At 39.5% G+C, this 14,337-nt stretch overlaps 1 protein-coding gene across 1 annotated transcript in view; it reads left to right on the top strand.

The window, feature by feature from the left end:
* SNTB2 (syntrophin beta 2) overlaps nucleotides 1–14,337 on the top strand; it is a 117,465-nt gene that overhangs the window by 39,743 nt on the left and 63,385 nt on the right. The window contains exon 2 of the mRNA XM_059153810.1: nucleotides 10,837–11,050. Coding sequence (XP_059009793.1) covers nucleotides 10,837–11,050 — 214 coding nt within the window. The remainder of the gene's footprint in view (nucleotides 1–10,836; nucleotides 11,051–14,337) is intronic.

The raw sequence follows: 14,337 nt of genomic DNA, 5'->3' as shown, positions 1-14,337 counted from the left end.
CTTTCCACAGGGAAGTTTGCTGGTAGCTATGTTTCTTACAAAAACATTTAAAAAATGCAAACCTAAGTTGTTTAAAACTTCCTTTTTTTAATATTTCTTTTTTTTTAAGATTTTATTTATTTGACAGAGAGATCACAAGTAGGCAGAGAGGCAGGCTGGGGTGGGGGGGTGGGGTGGGGAGCAGGCTCCCTGCTGAGCTGCTGAGCAGAGAGCCAGATGGTGGGGTTCGATCCCAGACCCTGAGATCATGACCTGAGTTAAAGGCAGAGGCTTAACACACTGAGCCCCCCAGGTGCCCCAAACTTCTTTTTTAAAAAATATTTATTTAGGGGCACCTGGGGGGCTCAGTGGGTTAAAGTCTCTGGCTTCGGCTCAGATCGTGGTCCCAGGGGCATCGGGCTCTCTGCTCAGCAGGGAGCCTGTTTCCTCCTCTCTCTCTCTCTGCCTGCCTCTCTGCCTACTTGTGATCTCTGTATGTCAAATAAATAAGTACAATCTTTAAAAAAACATTTATTTATTTGAGAGAGAGAGCATGAGAGAGAGAGAGAGCACAAGCAGGGGGGAGGGAAGGAGGGAGACAGAGGGAGAAGCAGACTCCCTGCTGAGCAGGGAGGCTGATGCAGGCTCAATCCCAGGACCCTGATATCCTGACCTGAGCTGAAGAAGGCAGACGCTTAACTGACTGAGCCACCCAGGTGTCTCTAAAACTTGTTTTTATAAAAAGTTGAAACGCTTGCATGTTCTTTTCTAGTTTGAGGAAACATTCCAAGGAAAATCACTTTTTAAATTCACTTAAAAAATATTTACTTTATAACTGACCCACAACTAGTTTTACCATGTAATATTAGTAGTTAAAGAAGACTACCACGAAGAAATTATATAGTAAACAGTCCAAACACCCAAATTATTTCAATCTAGCTTTTATTCTATGCTTATATATATAAAAGTGTGAAAGCTAATACTTTTGTATAAAAGTAATAGATACCCATGTTAGAATTTGACTGAAGCCTTGGGGCGCCTTGGTGGCTCAGTGGGTTGGGGCCTTTGCCTTCGGCTGGGGTTATGATCGTGGGGTCCTGGGATTGAGTCCCCCATCAGGCTCTCTGCTTGGCGGGGAGCCTGCTTCACCCCCTCTTCTCTCTTCCTGCCTCTCCCTACTTGTGATCTCTGTCAAATAAACAAATAAAATCTTAAAAAAAAAAAAGAAAAGAATTTGAAGCCTAAAAAATATGTTTTCTTGCCAGTTTGCATAAATTTATTATAAAAGGCAATAATTTAAAAATCCTGAAATTTTAACTGCTGGACACCGTTTCAGAGCTACCTTATTTCTTGCTTATTTGGATTCATTCCAGTGTAGGTCAGAGGTTCCAAAAGAAACTTGATTTCTCCTTGTCATTCCAATAGTAACTTGAGATCCTTGAAAAAGATAGATGAGCTACCTTTATTGATTTGGAAGGGCCTTGGGTTGAAATGGAGAAGGAAAGATTGGTAATGAAATGAATTGGCAGAACCAATATAAACTACATTTTTTTGTTTTTTTGTGTTTTTTTTTTTTTTAACCAGAAAATACTGAAATCACATCCTATAACCACATGTACTGTTTCTGAGGATATGTTTGGGTTCTTTATTGGGAATTTTTTCTTCCTGGTGACTGGCAAGGACGAATGAGCTAATTTCACAAAGTTAAATGATAGGGCAATACTGGGAAAATAAGTATGACTTTGGAAATGATGGTACAGCAAATCCAAAGTATTGCAACCCATATTTTTATTAGATCTGAGGTTCAGGTGATCATCATGTAATTCCTCACTAATATAGCCTCACAAATCACTCCTCCCATGTCTTCAGACAAAGAAAGTATAAAGAGACGTGGATTTCCTGCTTTTAAAGAGAAGAAAATAGGTGTACCTGAGTAGCTCAGTCAGTTGAGCAACTGCCTTCTGCTTGGGTCATGATCCCAGGGTGCTGGGATCAAATTCAGCATTAGGCTCCTTTCTTAGCAGGGAGCCTGCTTCTCCCTCTGCCTGATGCTCCCCCTGCTGTTCTCTCTCTCATAAATAAATAAATGAAATCTTTAAAAAGCACACACACACAAAACGATACTCCTCCCATCACTGGAATCCTTTATCTCCCACTCCCCTTCACCCAGTTTGCCTATTGTCCCATCCCACTCCCCTCTGGCAACTGTCAGTTTGTTCTCAGTATTGGTAAGTGTGATCCTGCTTTTCGTTTATTCATTTGTTTTGTTGTTTTAGATTCCACATATAAGTGAAATCATATGATATTTGTCTTTCTCTGTCTGACTTATTTCACTTAACATAATACCCTCTAGATCTATCTATGTTGTCCCAAATGGCAAGATTTGGAGATCTATATATCTCACCATTTTCTTTTTCCATTCATCTATCAATTGACATTTGGGTTGCTTACATTTTCTATTGTAAATTATGCTACACCATACATGGGAGTGCATATATCTTTTCAAATTAGTGTTTTTCCTGTTTTACTTTTCTTTGTGTAAGTACTCAGTAGTGGAATTGGATCGTATGGTTGTTCTATTTTTAACTTTTTTTTAGGAACCTACTTTTTTCAACATTAGCTGTACTAATTTGTGTTACCACCAGTAGTGCATAAGAGTGCCTTTATCTCCACATCCTCACCAACACTTGTTATTTCTTGTCTTCTTGATTCTAGCCATTCTGATGGGTGTTAAGGTGTTATGTCATTGGGTTTTTGGTTTGCATTTTCTTGATGATCAGTGATGTTGAGCATCTTTTCATGTGTCTTTTGGCCATCTGTATATCTTCTTTGGAAAAATGTCTCTTCAGGTCCTCTATTTTTAATTGAATTATTTGGGCATGGTGGTGGTTTTTGGTGTTGCATTGTGTAAGTTCTTTATATTAAGCCCTTATTAAATGTATCAGATGAAAATATCTTCTCCCATTCAGTAGATTACCTTTTCATTTTGTTGATTGTTTCCTTCACTGTGCAAAACCTTTTTAATTTGGTGTAATCTCAATAGTTTATTTTTGCCTTTGTTTCCCTTGCGCTAGGAGACATGACAGAAAAATATTGCTATGGTTGATGTCAAAGAAATTACTGCTTATGTTCTCTTCTAGGAGATTTATAGTTTCAAGTCTCATGCTTAGTTCTTTAATCCAAAGTACAGATTATTGGGCTTTATGCTATACTTTTTATACTACTGGTTTAGATACTGATTGGCTCATGCTAACAAAGAAAACAATGCACACAGGAAAGGATTAAGGATAATGAAGAATAGTTCAGAGTTGGATATGGTGATTTGGAAGGGTTAGGACAGCCCCTAAGTGGAAGGAATTGGGACTGACAAGAGACACTGGTTATAGAGATCTATGTTAAATTTCAGGACTAGCATTGAAGGTTGCTGGGGACTAGAACATAAAGTGAGAAGAAAGTGTAAAATTGGAGCCGTGGTGAGCGGCTACAGTGTAGATACAGGAGGAAAAACAAGGCAGAAAACAGAGGGACAGAAAGGAGGAATAAAAAACAGTTGATGGAGTGCACTGTCCGATGTTGGAATGGGCAAGAATAAGGACTGGGAAATTAGGATTGGATAGGTAAGAGAACATTAGTGACTCTTTAGAATGTGGGTTTATTCAGAAGAGGTTAGAGAGCAAAAGGAGAACATTTAAAAAGCAAGCATAAACTTTTTTCTTTCCTTTTTTTCCAAAATGTGGTAAAGAGAGAAAGGGACCAAGGGTTACAAAGTATGGCTTTTTCAGTTTGGGTAAACTTGTTACCATTTTTGGCCAGTATTTTTATGGAGACTTGTGTCTTGTGAGTCTCCCGTCTCTTTTGCTTTTCATTCTCTTCTCCCCAGCTCTTTAATAGTAGAATGTCCTCTTCTTCCCCTATTCTCAATCCCTTGGTGATCGTGCTAGAAGTCTTCCATTTGCCCCTCTGGGTTCACTCTTCCTTGTCTACCTGCTTTTTTCCCCACAAGGCTGACCTGAATGAATTACATCAACAAGCTTCTTTGCCCTTTGCTTTTGTTGAGTTTGGCCAATGGAGAGTCCCAACAGGACACTGGAGGGAAAGGAGGAAGAAAGTGAAATTGGAGCATTTATCCCCTTGGCTCCAAACTGGCTGAACTGACTGAAGGTCACTGCTCCCCTTGAGTCAGTCCCCTACAGGACTCCCCTGGGTCTGGTAACCAACCACTTCCTCTCCTGTTCCCTTTAGGCCTAGGTGTGTCAACAGGATATCACTCTCTGTTTTCCCTTGTAGTTTCCGTGACATCTTGCCCACACCTTTATAAATTGTCTCTTCATTAATCCTGTGCCATTCGTTTGCTGCTGGGACCCTGACTCATACAGTGATCTTTTCCAGTCTCATGGCTTTGAATGTCATTCACACACCAGTTGCTCCCAAATTTATAGCTCCAGGTGTAAGACCTGTCTCTTAAACTACAGATTCGTATATCTGGCTGCCAGTTAGATTTGGCTGTTTAACATAGGTTTCAACTTACCAAACTTTCTTCCTAAACAAACCTGTTGATGGCAACTCTGTCCTTCCGGTTGCTTAGGGCAAAAATCTCAGTCATCCTCAATTTCTCCCCTTTTCTCACCCCTCCCCCATTTCTATCTGTCAGAATATTTGAGTAAGTCTACCTTTAGTAGAGAATCTCACTAGTTCTTACCACCTCCACTTCTGCCACCCTGGTCTCACTTACCGTAATCTTTCTCTTCTAATAATTGGTCTTCCTACTTTTTACCTTTGCCCTCTTTCACTCTGTTTTCCATATAGTAGCGAGAATGATTAAAATATAAGTTAGGTCATGTCACTCTTCTGCTTAAGACCTCTCTATGTCTTACCACTTCAGAAGAAAAGCCAAAAGTCCTTACAATGACCTGAAAGTCCCAAAATGATCTGCCTTGGACCCCATTATCTCTGTGACCCCATTTCAACTCTATCTCCCTTGATTACCCTGTGCTAGGCACCATGGCTTTCCTTACTTCTTTAACACTCCTCTCCCTGTCTGGAAGGCTTCTCCCAGACATCTACATGACTGGCTCCCCCACCTCCTAATTTAAGTCTTTGTTCAAACGTTGTCTTCTTTTTATTTATTTATTTATTTATTTATTTGACAGACAGCAATCACAAGTAGGCAGAGAGGCAGAGACAAAGGGGGGGAAGCAGTCTCCCCGCTGAGCAGAGAGCAGAGAGCATGTGGGATCATGACCTGAGCCAAAGGCAGAGGCTTTAACCCACTGAACCACCCAGGCACCCCGTTCAAGCATCTTCTTAATAAGGCTTGCCCTAACCACCTTACTTAAAAATTGCAAATTGACCCCCCCATGGCACTACTGATCAACCTTCCCGTTTTGTTTTCTTTTCCGTAACATTTAACATCTTATAACTATTATATAATTTACTTATCTTTTAATTATGCAGTAAAATTGCTTTTTCCCCCTCTCTGTTGTTGTACAGTTCTGTGAGTTTTAACACATGTATAAATTATTGTGACTATCACCACAATCCTGATATAGGACAGTTCCATGCTGCAAAGAATGAATCACATCTTCCCAATTTCTAACCCTGGCAACCGCTGATCTGCTCTTAATCATATATTTTTGTCTTTTCAGTAGTGGGATCATGTAGTATGTAACCTTTCACCACTGGCTTATACTCAACATAATGCCTTTGAGATTCCACTGAGTTGCTCAGTGTGTCTACCCATTGAAGGAAATTTGGGTTGTTTCCAGTTTCGCCACTTACAAATAGAAGTGCTAAAAACATTTGCATATAGGCTTTTATGTGACCGGAAGTTTTGTTTCTCCAGAATATAATTTACTTACTAATTATACTTATCTCCTTTTTTTTTTTTTGCATGCTTTGTTCATGGATTTATTGTTTTAAGTTCCTAAAACAGTTCCTAGCACATGCCAGGAGCTCAGTAAATTAGTGAATATACGGGCACCTGGGTGGCTCAGTGGGTTAAGCCTCTGCCTTTGGCTCAGGTCATGATCTCAGGGTCCTGGGATCAAGTCCCACATCGGGCTCTCTGCTCCGCAGGGAGCCTGCTTCCTTCCTCCTCTCTCTCTGCTTGCCTCTCTGCCTACTTATGATCTCTCTCCGTCAAATAAATAAATAAAATCTTTAAAAAAAAATTACTGAATATACTATGTTACTGTAAAATGGAAAGGTATGGGGCATATGTGGGTGGCAGAGTCAGTTGGGTACCCTACTTGGTTTCCACTTGTGTTGTGATCTTGGGATCAAGCCCGGCTTCAGGCTCTGTGCACAGTCTGCTTGAGACTCTCCTTCTGCTCCTCCCCTCCAAGGACGTGTGCTCTCTTTCTTTCTCAAATAAATAAATAAAACTTAAAAAAAAAAATGGAAAGGTGTAGTGAAACCATAATTACTCTGATTACATTCAGGGTTTACATTGACAATCCCCAGACCCCAAATGACAGGATACTTGATCTGAAAGAGACCTGTAAGTTGAGAATGTTAAAAGGCTTTTTACTGAAAGTAGAGTAATTCCTCCCTAATGTTTCTGGTGGCCAGATTCCTGATCATATTCCTGATTTGGAGAAGAAGCTTGGGATGAGATTTAGGAGAAACCTCTTGGGAGAATTCTTTAACACTGATGTCACCATTACTCATTTGTGAGTGAAATGACAAGCCAGCTCTTCCACACTCAGGGTAGCCCAGAGACAAATTTGTTTGTAAAAGCTGGGGAAAGTAATGACACCATTTTCCCCACATTGTCAGATCCCTTAGTTTCACTTAAACTCATACTACAGGCCACCAGATTAGGTGAGAAAAAGGTAAGTGTTAGAGATAAAAGTCAAAATAATGATTATATGAAATAATGATTATATGAAAGGTTGATGTTTAGAAGGGAAGGGGATTGATTTACTGGAATACTTGTGTTTACAGCCATAAGTTATGTTTGCACTATGAAGTATCTATAAAAGGCACATAAAAAGGCCTTCAGCTCAAAATCTGATGCTACCTAATGCCCCAAACCAGGATCATAGGGTATCTCATTACAATACATGGACCTCCTCTAAATCTGTTCATTAGAGCATGGAATTCAGTAAGAATCATTTGGATCTTGGATCCTATCCAGTGCATTATAGTTTTTGAAGGCTCAATAAGATTTCAGTTTAAGGTGGTTCCATGTTTAAAGTTTGAGCAAGGTTTCAGAATAAGTTTTCTTCATTTCTTTTTTCATTTCATTTTTTGGGGGTTTGTGGTTTTTTGTTGTTGTTGTTGTTTTTTGTATAAGTTATACGGATCCATTAGAATTTCAAATATACAGAGCTATATAAAGAAAAGGCAGTCCTACACCTACATATAAGCACTATTGATATTTAGATGAAAATCCTTCCAGTCATCTTTCCAGGTGTGTGAACAGTACATGTATATGTTTTTATCACTCCAATGAAAAGGGAGTGTAGTGCAAACACTGCACTACTCTGTAAATATCAGTGTTTCATTAAACATTTTGGAAGATAATCTTCAACTATCAGGAAAAATGAAATAATTCTGAAGTATACGGTGTGTCCTGAGTCAATCTGAATTCCTTGCAGGAGTGTAGAGTCTTTTTTAAATCCAGCCAGGTATCCAGGTGAGAGTACTGTGGTACCTGGAGAGGGCTAATTATCGGACTAAAACAGAACACTGTTAACTTTCCACCTCTCCCAAATCTCAGGTAAATTAGAAACAGATGTCTATTCACAGTTCTTCAGCCATTATGAGTGGCCAGTTAGAGTGGGGTGTGTCATTGTCATCAACTCAAGTGAAATCACTGCTCTTTCATAAGGCCATGAAATAGGCTGTGTATGTATGTATGTCTGAATTAAATATATGTGCAGTCATCATTTCAGTGATGTTACGTGCGATGGAATGAACTTCTAGGTAGATCAGGAGTTTCCTTTTATACTATAATATTCAAGAGGAATCATTTAGAATGCCTTTAATTTCCTCTGATTGTATCCTAATAGTCAGTGTACTGCCTTAAATGTTCAAAAAGCAAGTCTCTGCCATTGACCATGACTGGAAACTTGGGAATTTCTGCTAAAGTTCTTGTGATCTAATCCTCTCTTGAAAGCACAGAACTAAAGCATTGAAATGCCTGAGTCAGCTGCTCAAGGGATATACTGGCTGCACCCCCACTTATTTTTCTAGGATGAAAAAATCTCCTTGGTGACGTCTGAGGCAGCTAGCTTTTACCTTTTGCACCTAGAAATACACGTATTACCTTCTCCACGGAGAAAGTACACATACACACACACAAACTATATCTAAATTCTGGCGTTAGCACTTTTATATTTTCTACAATTAAGCTTAATTTCAGCAGATCTTACTTAATAACTTACAAGAAAATAATTTCACCTAGTTTCTACTGATTGTGTTAAAATTTTTTAAACTTTTCTATTTAGCTTAAGGAAGGAAAAGAAAGTCACATTGGACACCTGGCTGGCTCTTCAGAAGAGCATGAGACTCTTGATCTTGGGGTTGTGAGTTCGAGCCCCACATTCAGTGTAGAGATTACCTAAATTAATAAATAAACTTAAAGGCACGTACTGTTCTGCTGAAACTTTTTTACTTATTTAGTGTTACTTCCCTTTTATAGATGAGGACCTCAGAACAGTCAAGTAGAAAACACAGTTGGTATTTGAACCAGATCCATCTGAGTCCAAAGGACTGTCTATAATCCATCATGCTGTAGAATGAGCTGCAGAATGCTAGGCTTATAAAAAACTATTATCAGTATTATTAAATAAAAGGGTACCTGGGTGGCTCAGTGGTCATGCCTTCGGCTCAGGTCATGATCTCAGGGTCCTGGGATCCAGGCCCGCATCGGACTCTCTGCTCAGCAGGGACCCTGCTTCCCCTCTCTGTCTCTACCTGCCTCTCTGCCTACTTGTGACCTCTCTCTCTGTCAAATAAATAAATAAAATCTTTAAAAATATATTATTAAGTAAAAAAAGCAAGTTTAGTGCAGTACGCATTATATATCATCATTACGTGAAGTGCATGTATGTATATGTATGTACATGCATGTGTTTAATTTTACATATGCCTAGCATATCTAGCATATGTCTGGAAGACCATATAATGGTTGCCTCCAGAGATGGGAATTGGACTGCTAGGAATCTAGGTGTTTTATTATAGAATCTTTTAGGGGCACCTGGGTGGCTTATTTGGTTAAACATGACCTGAGCTGAAATCAGGAGTCAGTCAATTAATTGATTGAGCCATCCAGGTACCCCAGCTTGTAAATCTTCCACTGCTGTAGAATATTAATACTATAATGATATAAGCACTGATAATGATCATATCTTTCTAGTTTTTCAATTCCTATGATACTACTCAAATGACCCTCCCATGTTAGAATTTGAGAGGAAAGTAGAATACTGATGTAATACATCATGATAGCAGAGGTAATGATGGCTACATTCTGCATTCGACTATTTACATTTTTAATGCCACTTGAAATTTTAATAATTTATCTGTTTTTTGAAACAAAAACACCTTGCCCCAAATGACAGCAGTTGCCAGCTATAACTGAGGTCAAAGAAGTGTTTTACAAGTCTTAAAATTGAACTTACAAAGAAGAAAGTTTCCTGTCTACTAAAAGCTGTATTTTAATTTGGGGCTACCATTAATCAGTATACCTTATCTTGAATACACTTTATTTTTGCATTTGTTTTCAAATCTATAATGATCTCTTTATGTAGTTGTCTCCCTTTATGAGACTGGGCAGGGTTCATGCTTCTTCATTTGTTACTATATTTTTAGTGGGTAGCCTAATTCCTGGCAGTTGGTAGGTAGCTAAAAATATTGCTTGAGCTGAATTGAATTGAAGTAGAGATATTTAGCTTAGTTGGGAAAAAAGAAAGAGAAATAATCTCAGTTTTTAAATAACTGAAGTGTTCTCATGTGGAAGAGGTTAAGTTTTTTCTATATGGTTTCAGTAGATTGTAAACCAGTGGGTGGAAGTTTCAAGAATTTTCTGAATGTTGAGTTGTCTAAAGCTAAGTGGCCCTGTCTCAGAAGGTACTGATTCTGTCACCAGGAGATTCATTTGTGGCTGGTCAGCTATAGAAATAATTCAAGTATTTAATTGTTCATTTTTGTTTGTTTGTTTTTGGCAACTTGGGGATTTTTTAATAGATTTTTTACTTATTTGAGAGAGAGAAAGCACAAGCAGGGGGAGGAGGGGAAGGAGAGGGAGAAGCAGGGTTCCTACTGAGTACAGAACCCAACGCAGGGATCAATCCCAGGACTCTGAGATCATGATGCTTACCCAAATGAACCACCCAGATGCCCCCATTTGTTTCTTTATTCATTTCTTCAAACGTGTACTGAGCCCACACTGCCCTTAGGTGTTGGATACTAAAGCTGAATACATCATAATTCCTTCCCTCGAAGAACTCAGACCCATCAGGTAAATGGAAATATTAGCAAAGGGTTACAACACAGGGTGCTAAGAGGTTGTTACAGAGGTGTATTGGTAATACCCTAGAGAGCTGACAGGAAAGTTTGCTGAGGAGGTGACTCTGAAGTAGAATTGACCAGTTACATAGAGAGAGGAGTCCTGAGCAGAAGGAAAAATACATGCAAAAGCTCAGAAATTAAACTTTTAGAATAAAGTAGTGGCTTTTCACTTGGGTTATGTAGCCTTGAAATACCCTCCAATCCTAAAATTCTGTGTGCTGGCTCTTTAACTTAGCATCTTTTTTCACTTCCTGGCAGCTATTACATGAATGTGTGTATTTTCATTGTCATTTTTCATAGGAAGCAAAATCAGTGACCTTCTTCTTTGATTTTTGTTCGTAGTTAAATTCATCCGAGAAGTTACACCATATATCAAGAAGCCATCATTAGTATCAGATCTACCATGGGAAGGTGCATCTCCTCAATCACCAAGCTTTAGTGGCAGTGAGGACTCTGGTTCTCCAAAACATCAGAACAACACCAAGGACAGGAAGGTCATCCCTCTCAAAATGTGCTTTGCTGCTAGAAACCTAAGCATGCCGGATCTGGAAAACAGGTGAGCTGTACCTAAGGAGAATATCATACTTAAGGCTTTACAAACTTAAGGTTATGTTGTAAAATTACTTATGCATATTTTTAATAATATGACTGTTGACTACGTTATTCAGAGGAAAACATCACCCTGAGATGAGAAAATAATTTTGGGGGTTCCATATTTAAATTACTTCACACATATAGGCCCATATACATATATAGAAAAATATGGGACAAACATACAAGAAACTTAATGGTGGTTACTTGCAGGGAGTGAAATAAGATTAGAAGGTAGGAGAGAAAGGGCTTCTGCTCTTCATTTTATACTTTCCTGGAGTGTTAGTACTTTTCTCACTAAAAAATTTCTTTATAATTTTAAAAACCTTGTTAAAGAAATCTTAAATGTCCCCTCAGATGGAAACTCCGTATATTGTATATTGTATATTGTATTTAACATGGAGTCAGATGTTTGATTATAGATATGGCTGTATCAACTAGCAATGTGACCTGGCAAGTTGGCGTCTCTTGACTTGACTTTTCTTATTTGTAAAAAGAGGGAGTTGGATTAAATAATTTCTTATGTATCTTGTAGTCCTTTTTTTTTTTTTTTTAAAGATTTTATTTATTTATTTGACAGAGAGAGAGAGGGATCACAAGTAGGCAGAGAGACAGGCAGAGAGAAAGGGGAAAGCAGGCCTCCCGCTGGGCAGAGAGCCCGATTCAGGGCTCGATCCCAGAACCCTGAGACCATGACCCGAGCCGAAGGTGGAGCCCCAACCCTCTGAGCCACCCAGGTTCCCCTGTCCCTTGTAGTTCTGTAGCCAGTCAGGTTCTATGATGATTGTCTTCAGTGATTCCATGAACGGGTACTGGTAAACCTAGTGTTAGGTTAGATATTAGGGGGAAAAAAGGAGAGAGATGAACTTATCCAAAGACATAGACAAGGACCAGACTTTTTATAATGTACTTTCACTTTCATGGTGTCTTCTGATCTGAATGCACAGCGAGGTGCCCAGTCAGGATGGATAGATCACAAGAAGACAGCAAGAAGTTGAGTGATTTTAGACATTTTAAAGAATATTTTATTTATTTGAGAAAGAGAGAATGTGAGAGAGCATGAGCAGGTGAGGGGCAGAGCCACAGGCAGACCCTTAACTAACTGAGCCATCCAGGCGCCCTGACATTGGGCATTTTAGGCCATAAAGACATTAAAGATCTTGCTCTGTAATATGTTGTATGGTACTAACGAGTTGAGTTCTGCAGTCACCGAGACCTTCTCATGGAAATTAGACAATCCTGATTAGGGTATGCTGCTGAAAAGAAGGCTCAGAGCAAATACTTTCACCTCCATAAATCACTATATCCTCATTTGTTTTTAAAAAAAGAAGGATAGGGACACCTAGGTGGCTCAGTTGGTTAAGTGTCTGCCTTTGGCTTAGGTCATGGTCCCAGGGTCCTGGGATTGAGCCCAAGGACTCCTTGCTCGACAGGGAGCTTCTCCCTGTCTTCCTGCCATTTCCCCCTGCTTGTGTTCTCTCACACACTCTCTGTCAAATAAATAAATAAAATCTTTTTTAAGCATTAAAAAGAAGGGGGCGCCTGGGTGGCTCAGTGGGTTAAAGCCTCTGCCTTATCAGGGTCCTGGGATGGAGCCCCGCATCAGGCTCTCTGCTCAGTGGGGAGCCTGCTTCCTCTCTCTTTCTCTCTGCCTACTTGTGATCTCTGTCTGTCAAATAAATAAAATCTTAAAAAAAAAAAAAAGAATTAAAAAGAAGGATAATAATGCTTAATTCAGTATGCAGATTAAATGAGACAATACATATGAAGTCCTTTGCACAGAGCCGGGCACATAGTAGGTTCTTAAGAAAGAGCAACTTAGGGCACCTGGGTGGCTCAGTTGGTTGAGCGACAGCCTTCGGCTTAGATCATGATCCCGGAGTCCCGGGATTGAGTCCCGCGTCGGGCTCCCAGCTCCTTGGTAGTCTGCTTCTCCCTTTGACTTTCTCCCCTCTCATGCTCTCTCTCACTGTCTCTCTCTCAAATAAAAAAAATTTTAAAAAAAGAAAAAAGAGGAGCTTAAAGAAATCTTAATTGCCAACTATATACACATTTTGAAAATTATACTCTGTATATTTGTATTGTTTTTGTTTGCCTTTTTTTTTTTTTTAAAGATTTTATTTATTTATTTGACAGAGAGAAATCACAAGTAGATGGGAGAGGCAGGCAGAGAGAGAGAGAGGGAAGCAGGCTCCCTGCTGAGCAGAGAGCCCGATGCGGGACTCAATCCCAAGACCCTGAGATCATGACCTGAGCCGAAGGCAGCGGCTTAACCCACTGAGCCACCCAGGCGCCCCTTGTTTGCCTTTCTTTAAAAGTTTAAGATATTATAGAAATTATTTCAAGTTACATATAGATTTGTTTGTGAAAGATCGTGTGCATGTTAAATCATATCTAAATACAGCACAGCTTGGTCTTTAAAGAATTGCTCTATTTTTTTCATGAAGTAAGAATTTAATTTGTAAAGTAAGTAGTCACCTCTGCCTCTTGAATCAAAATTAATTTTTTTTCTTCAAATGAGATACATTTATGTAAAGCTTTTGGTTAATCACAGACTTAAAATAATTAGTAGGGGCCACAAAGAAAGAACTAGACTAGAGAAACAATGTGGTAAAGAACAAACAACAACTAAATTTGCCAACTTGTTGTCAGACAGGAATATTTTCAGGCTAAGTCTCTTCATTGTAAATCATTTCTGAGAATGAGAATAGATATCTCTTGTCTTAGTCTATTGTGGCTGCTATAACAAAATACCATAGACTGGGTGGCTTCTGCCCCTTCCAAAACGTTATTTTGCATAGTTCTGGTAGAGGATAGGAAGTCTAAGATAAGATGCTGGCAGAATCAGCATCTGGTGAGGGTCGGCTTCCTGATTCATAGATGTCTGTCTTCTTGGTGTGTCCTTACATGGCGGAAGAGTCTAGAGAGCTCTCTTTTATAAGAGCACTTCTCTCAGTAAGGACGTCCCTGCCCTCATGATCTTATCACCTCCCCAAAAACCCCATCTCCTAATATCACAGTGAGGGTTGGGCTTTTAACACGTGTAGTACTGCTGATATAGCTGGGTATTAGAGAAAAAGGCAAAGTATTATAAAGTTTCTACAGGACTCAGGTATGGGAGTGGAGGGTTTGAAGGAGGAAGGTGACGGTGGCTCAGTGGGTTAAAGCCTCTGCCTTCCACTCAGGTCATGATCCCGGGGTCCTGGGATTGAACCCCACATCGGGCTCTCTGCTCAGTGAGGAGCCTGTTTC

The sequence above is a fragment of the Mustela lutreola genome, chromosome 16 (assembly GCF_030435805.1).
Source record: "Mustela lutreola isolate mMusLut2 chromosome 16, mMusLut2.pri, whole genome shotgun sequence".
NCBI classification, from domain to species: Eukaryota; Metazoa; Chordata; class Mammalia; order Carnivora; family Mustelidae; genus Mustela; species Mustela lutreola.
This window is presented reverse-complemented; position numbering and strand designations above follow the sequence as displayed.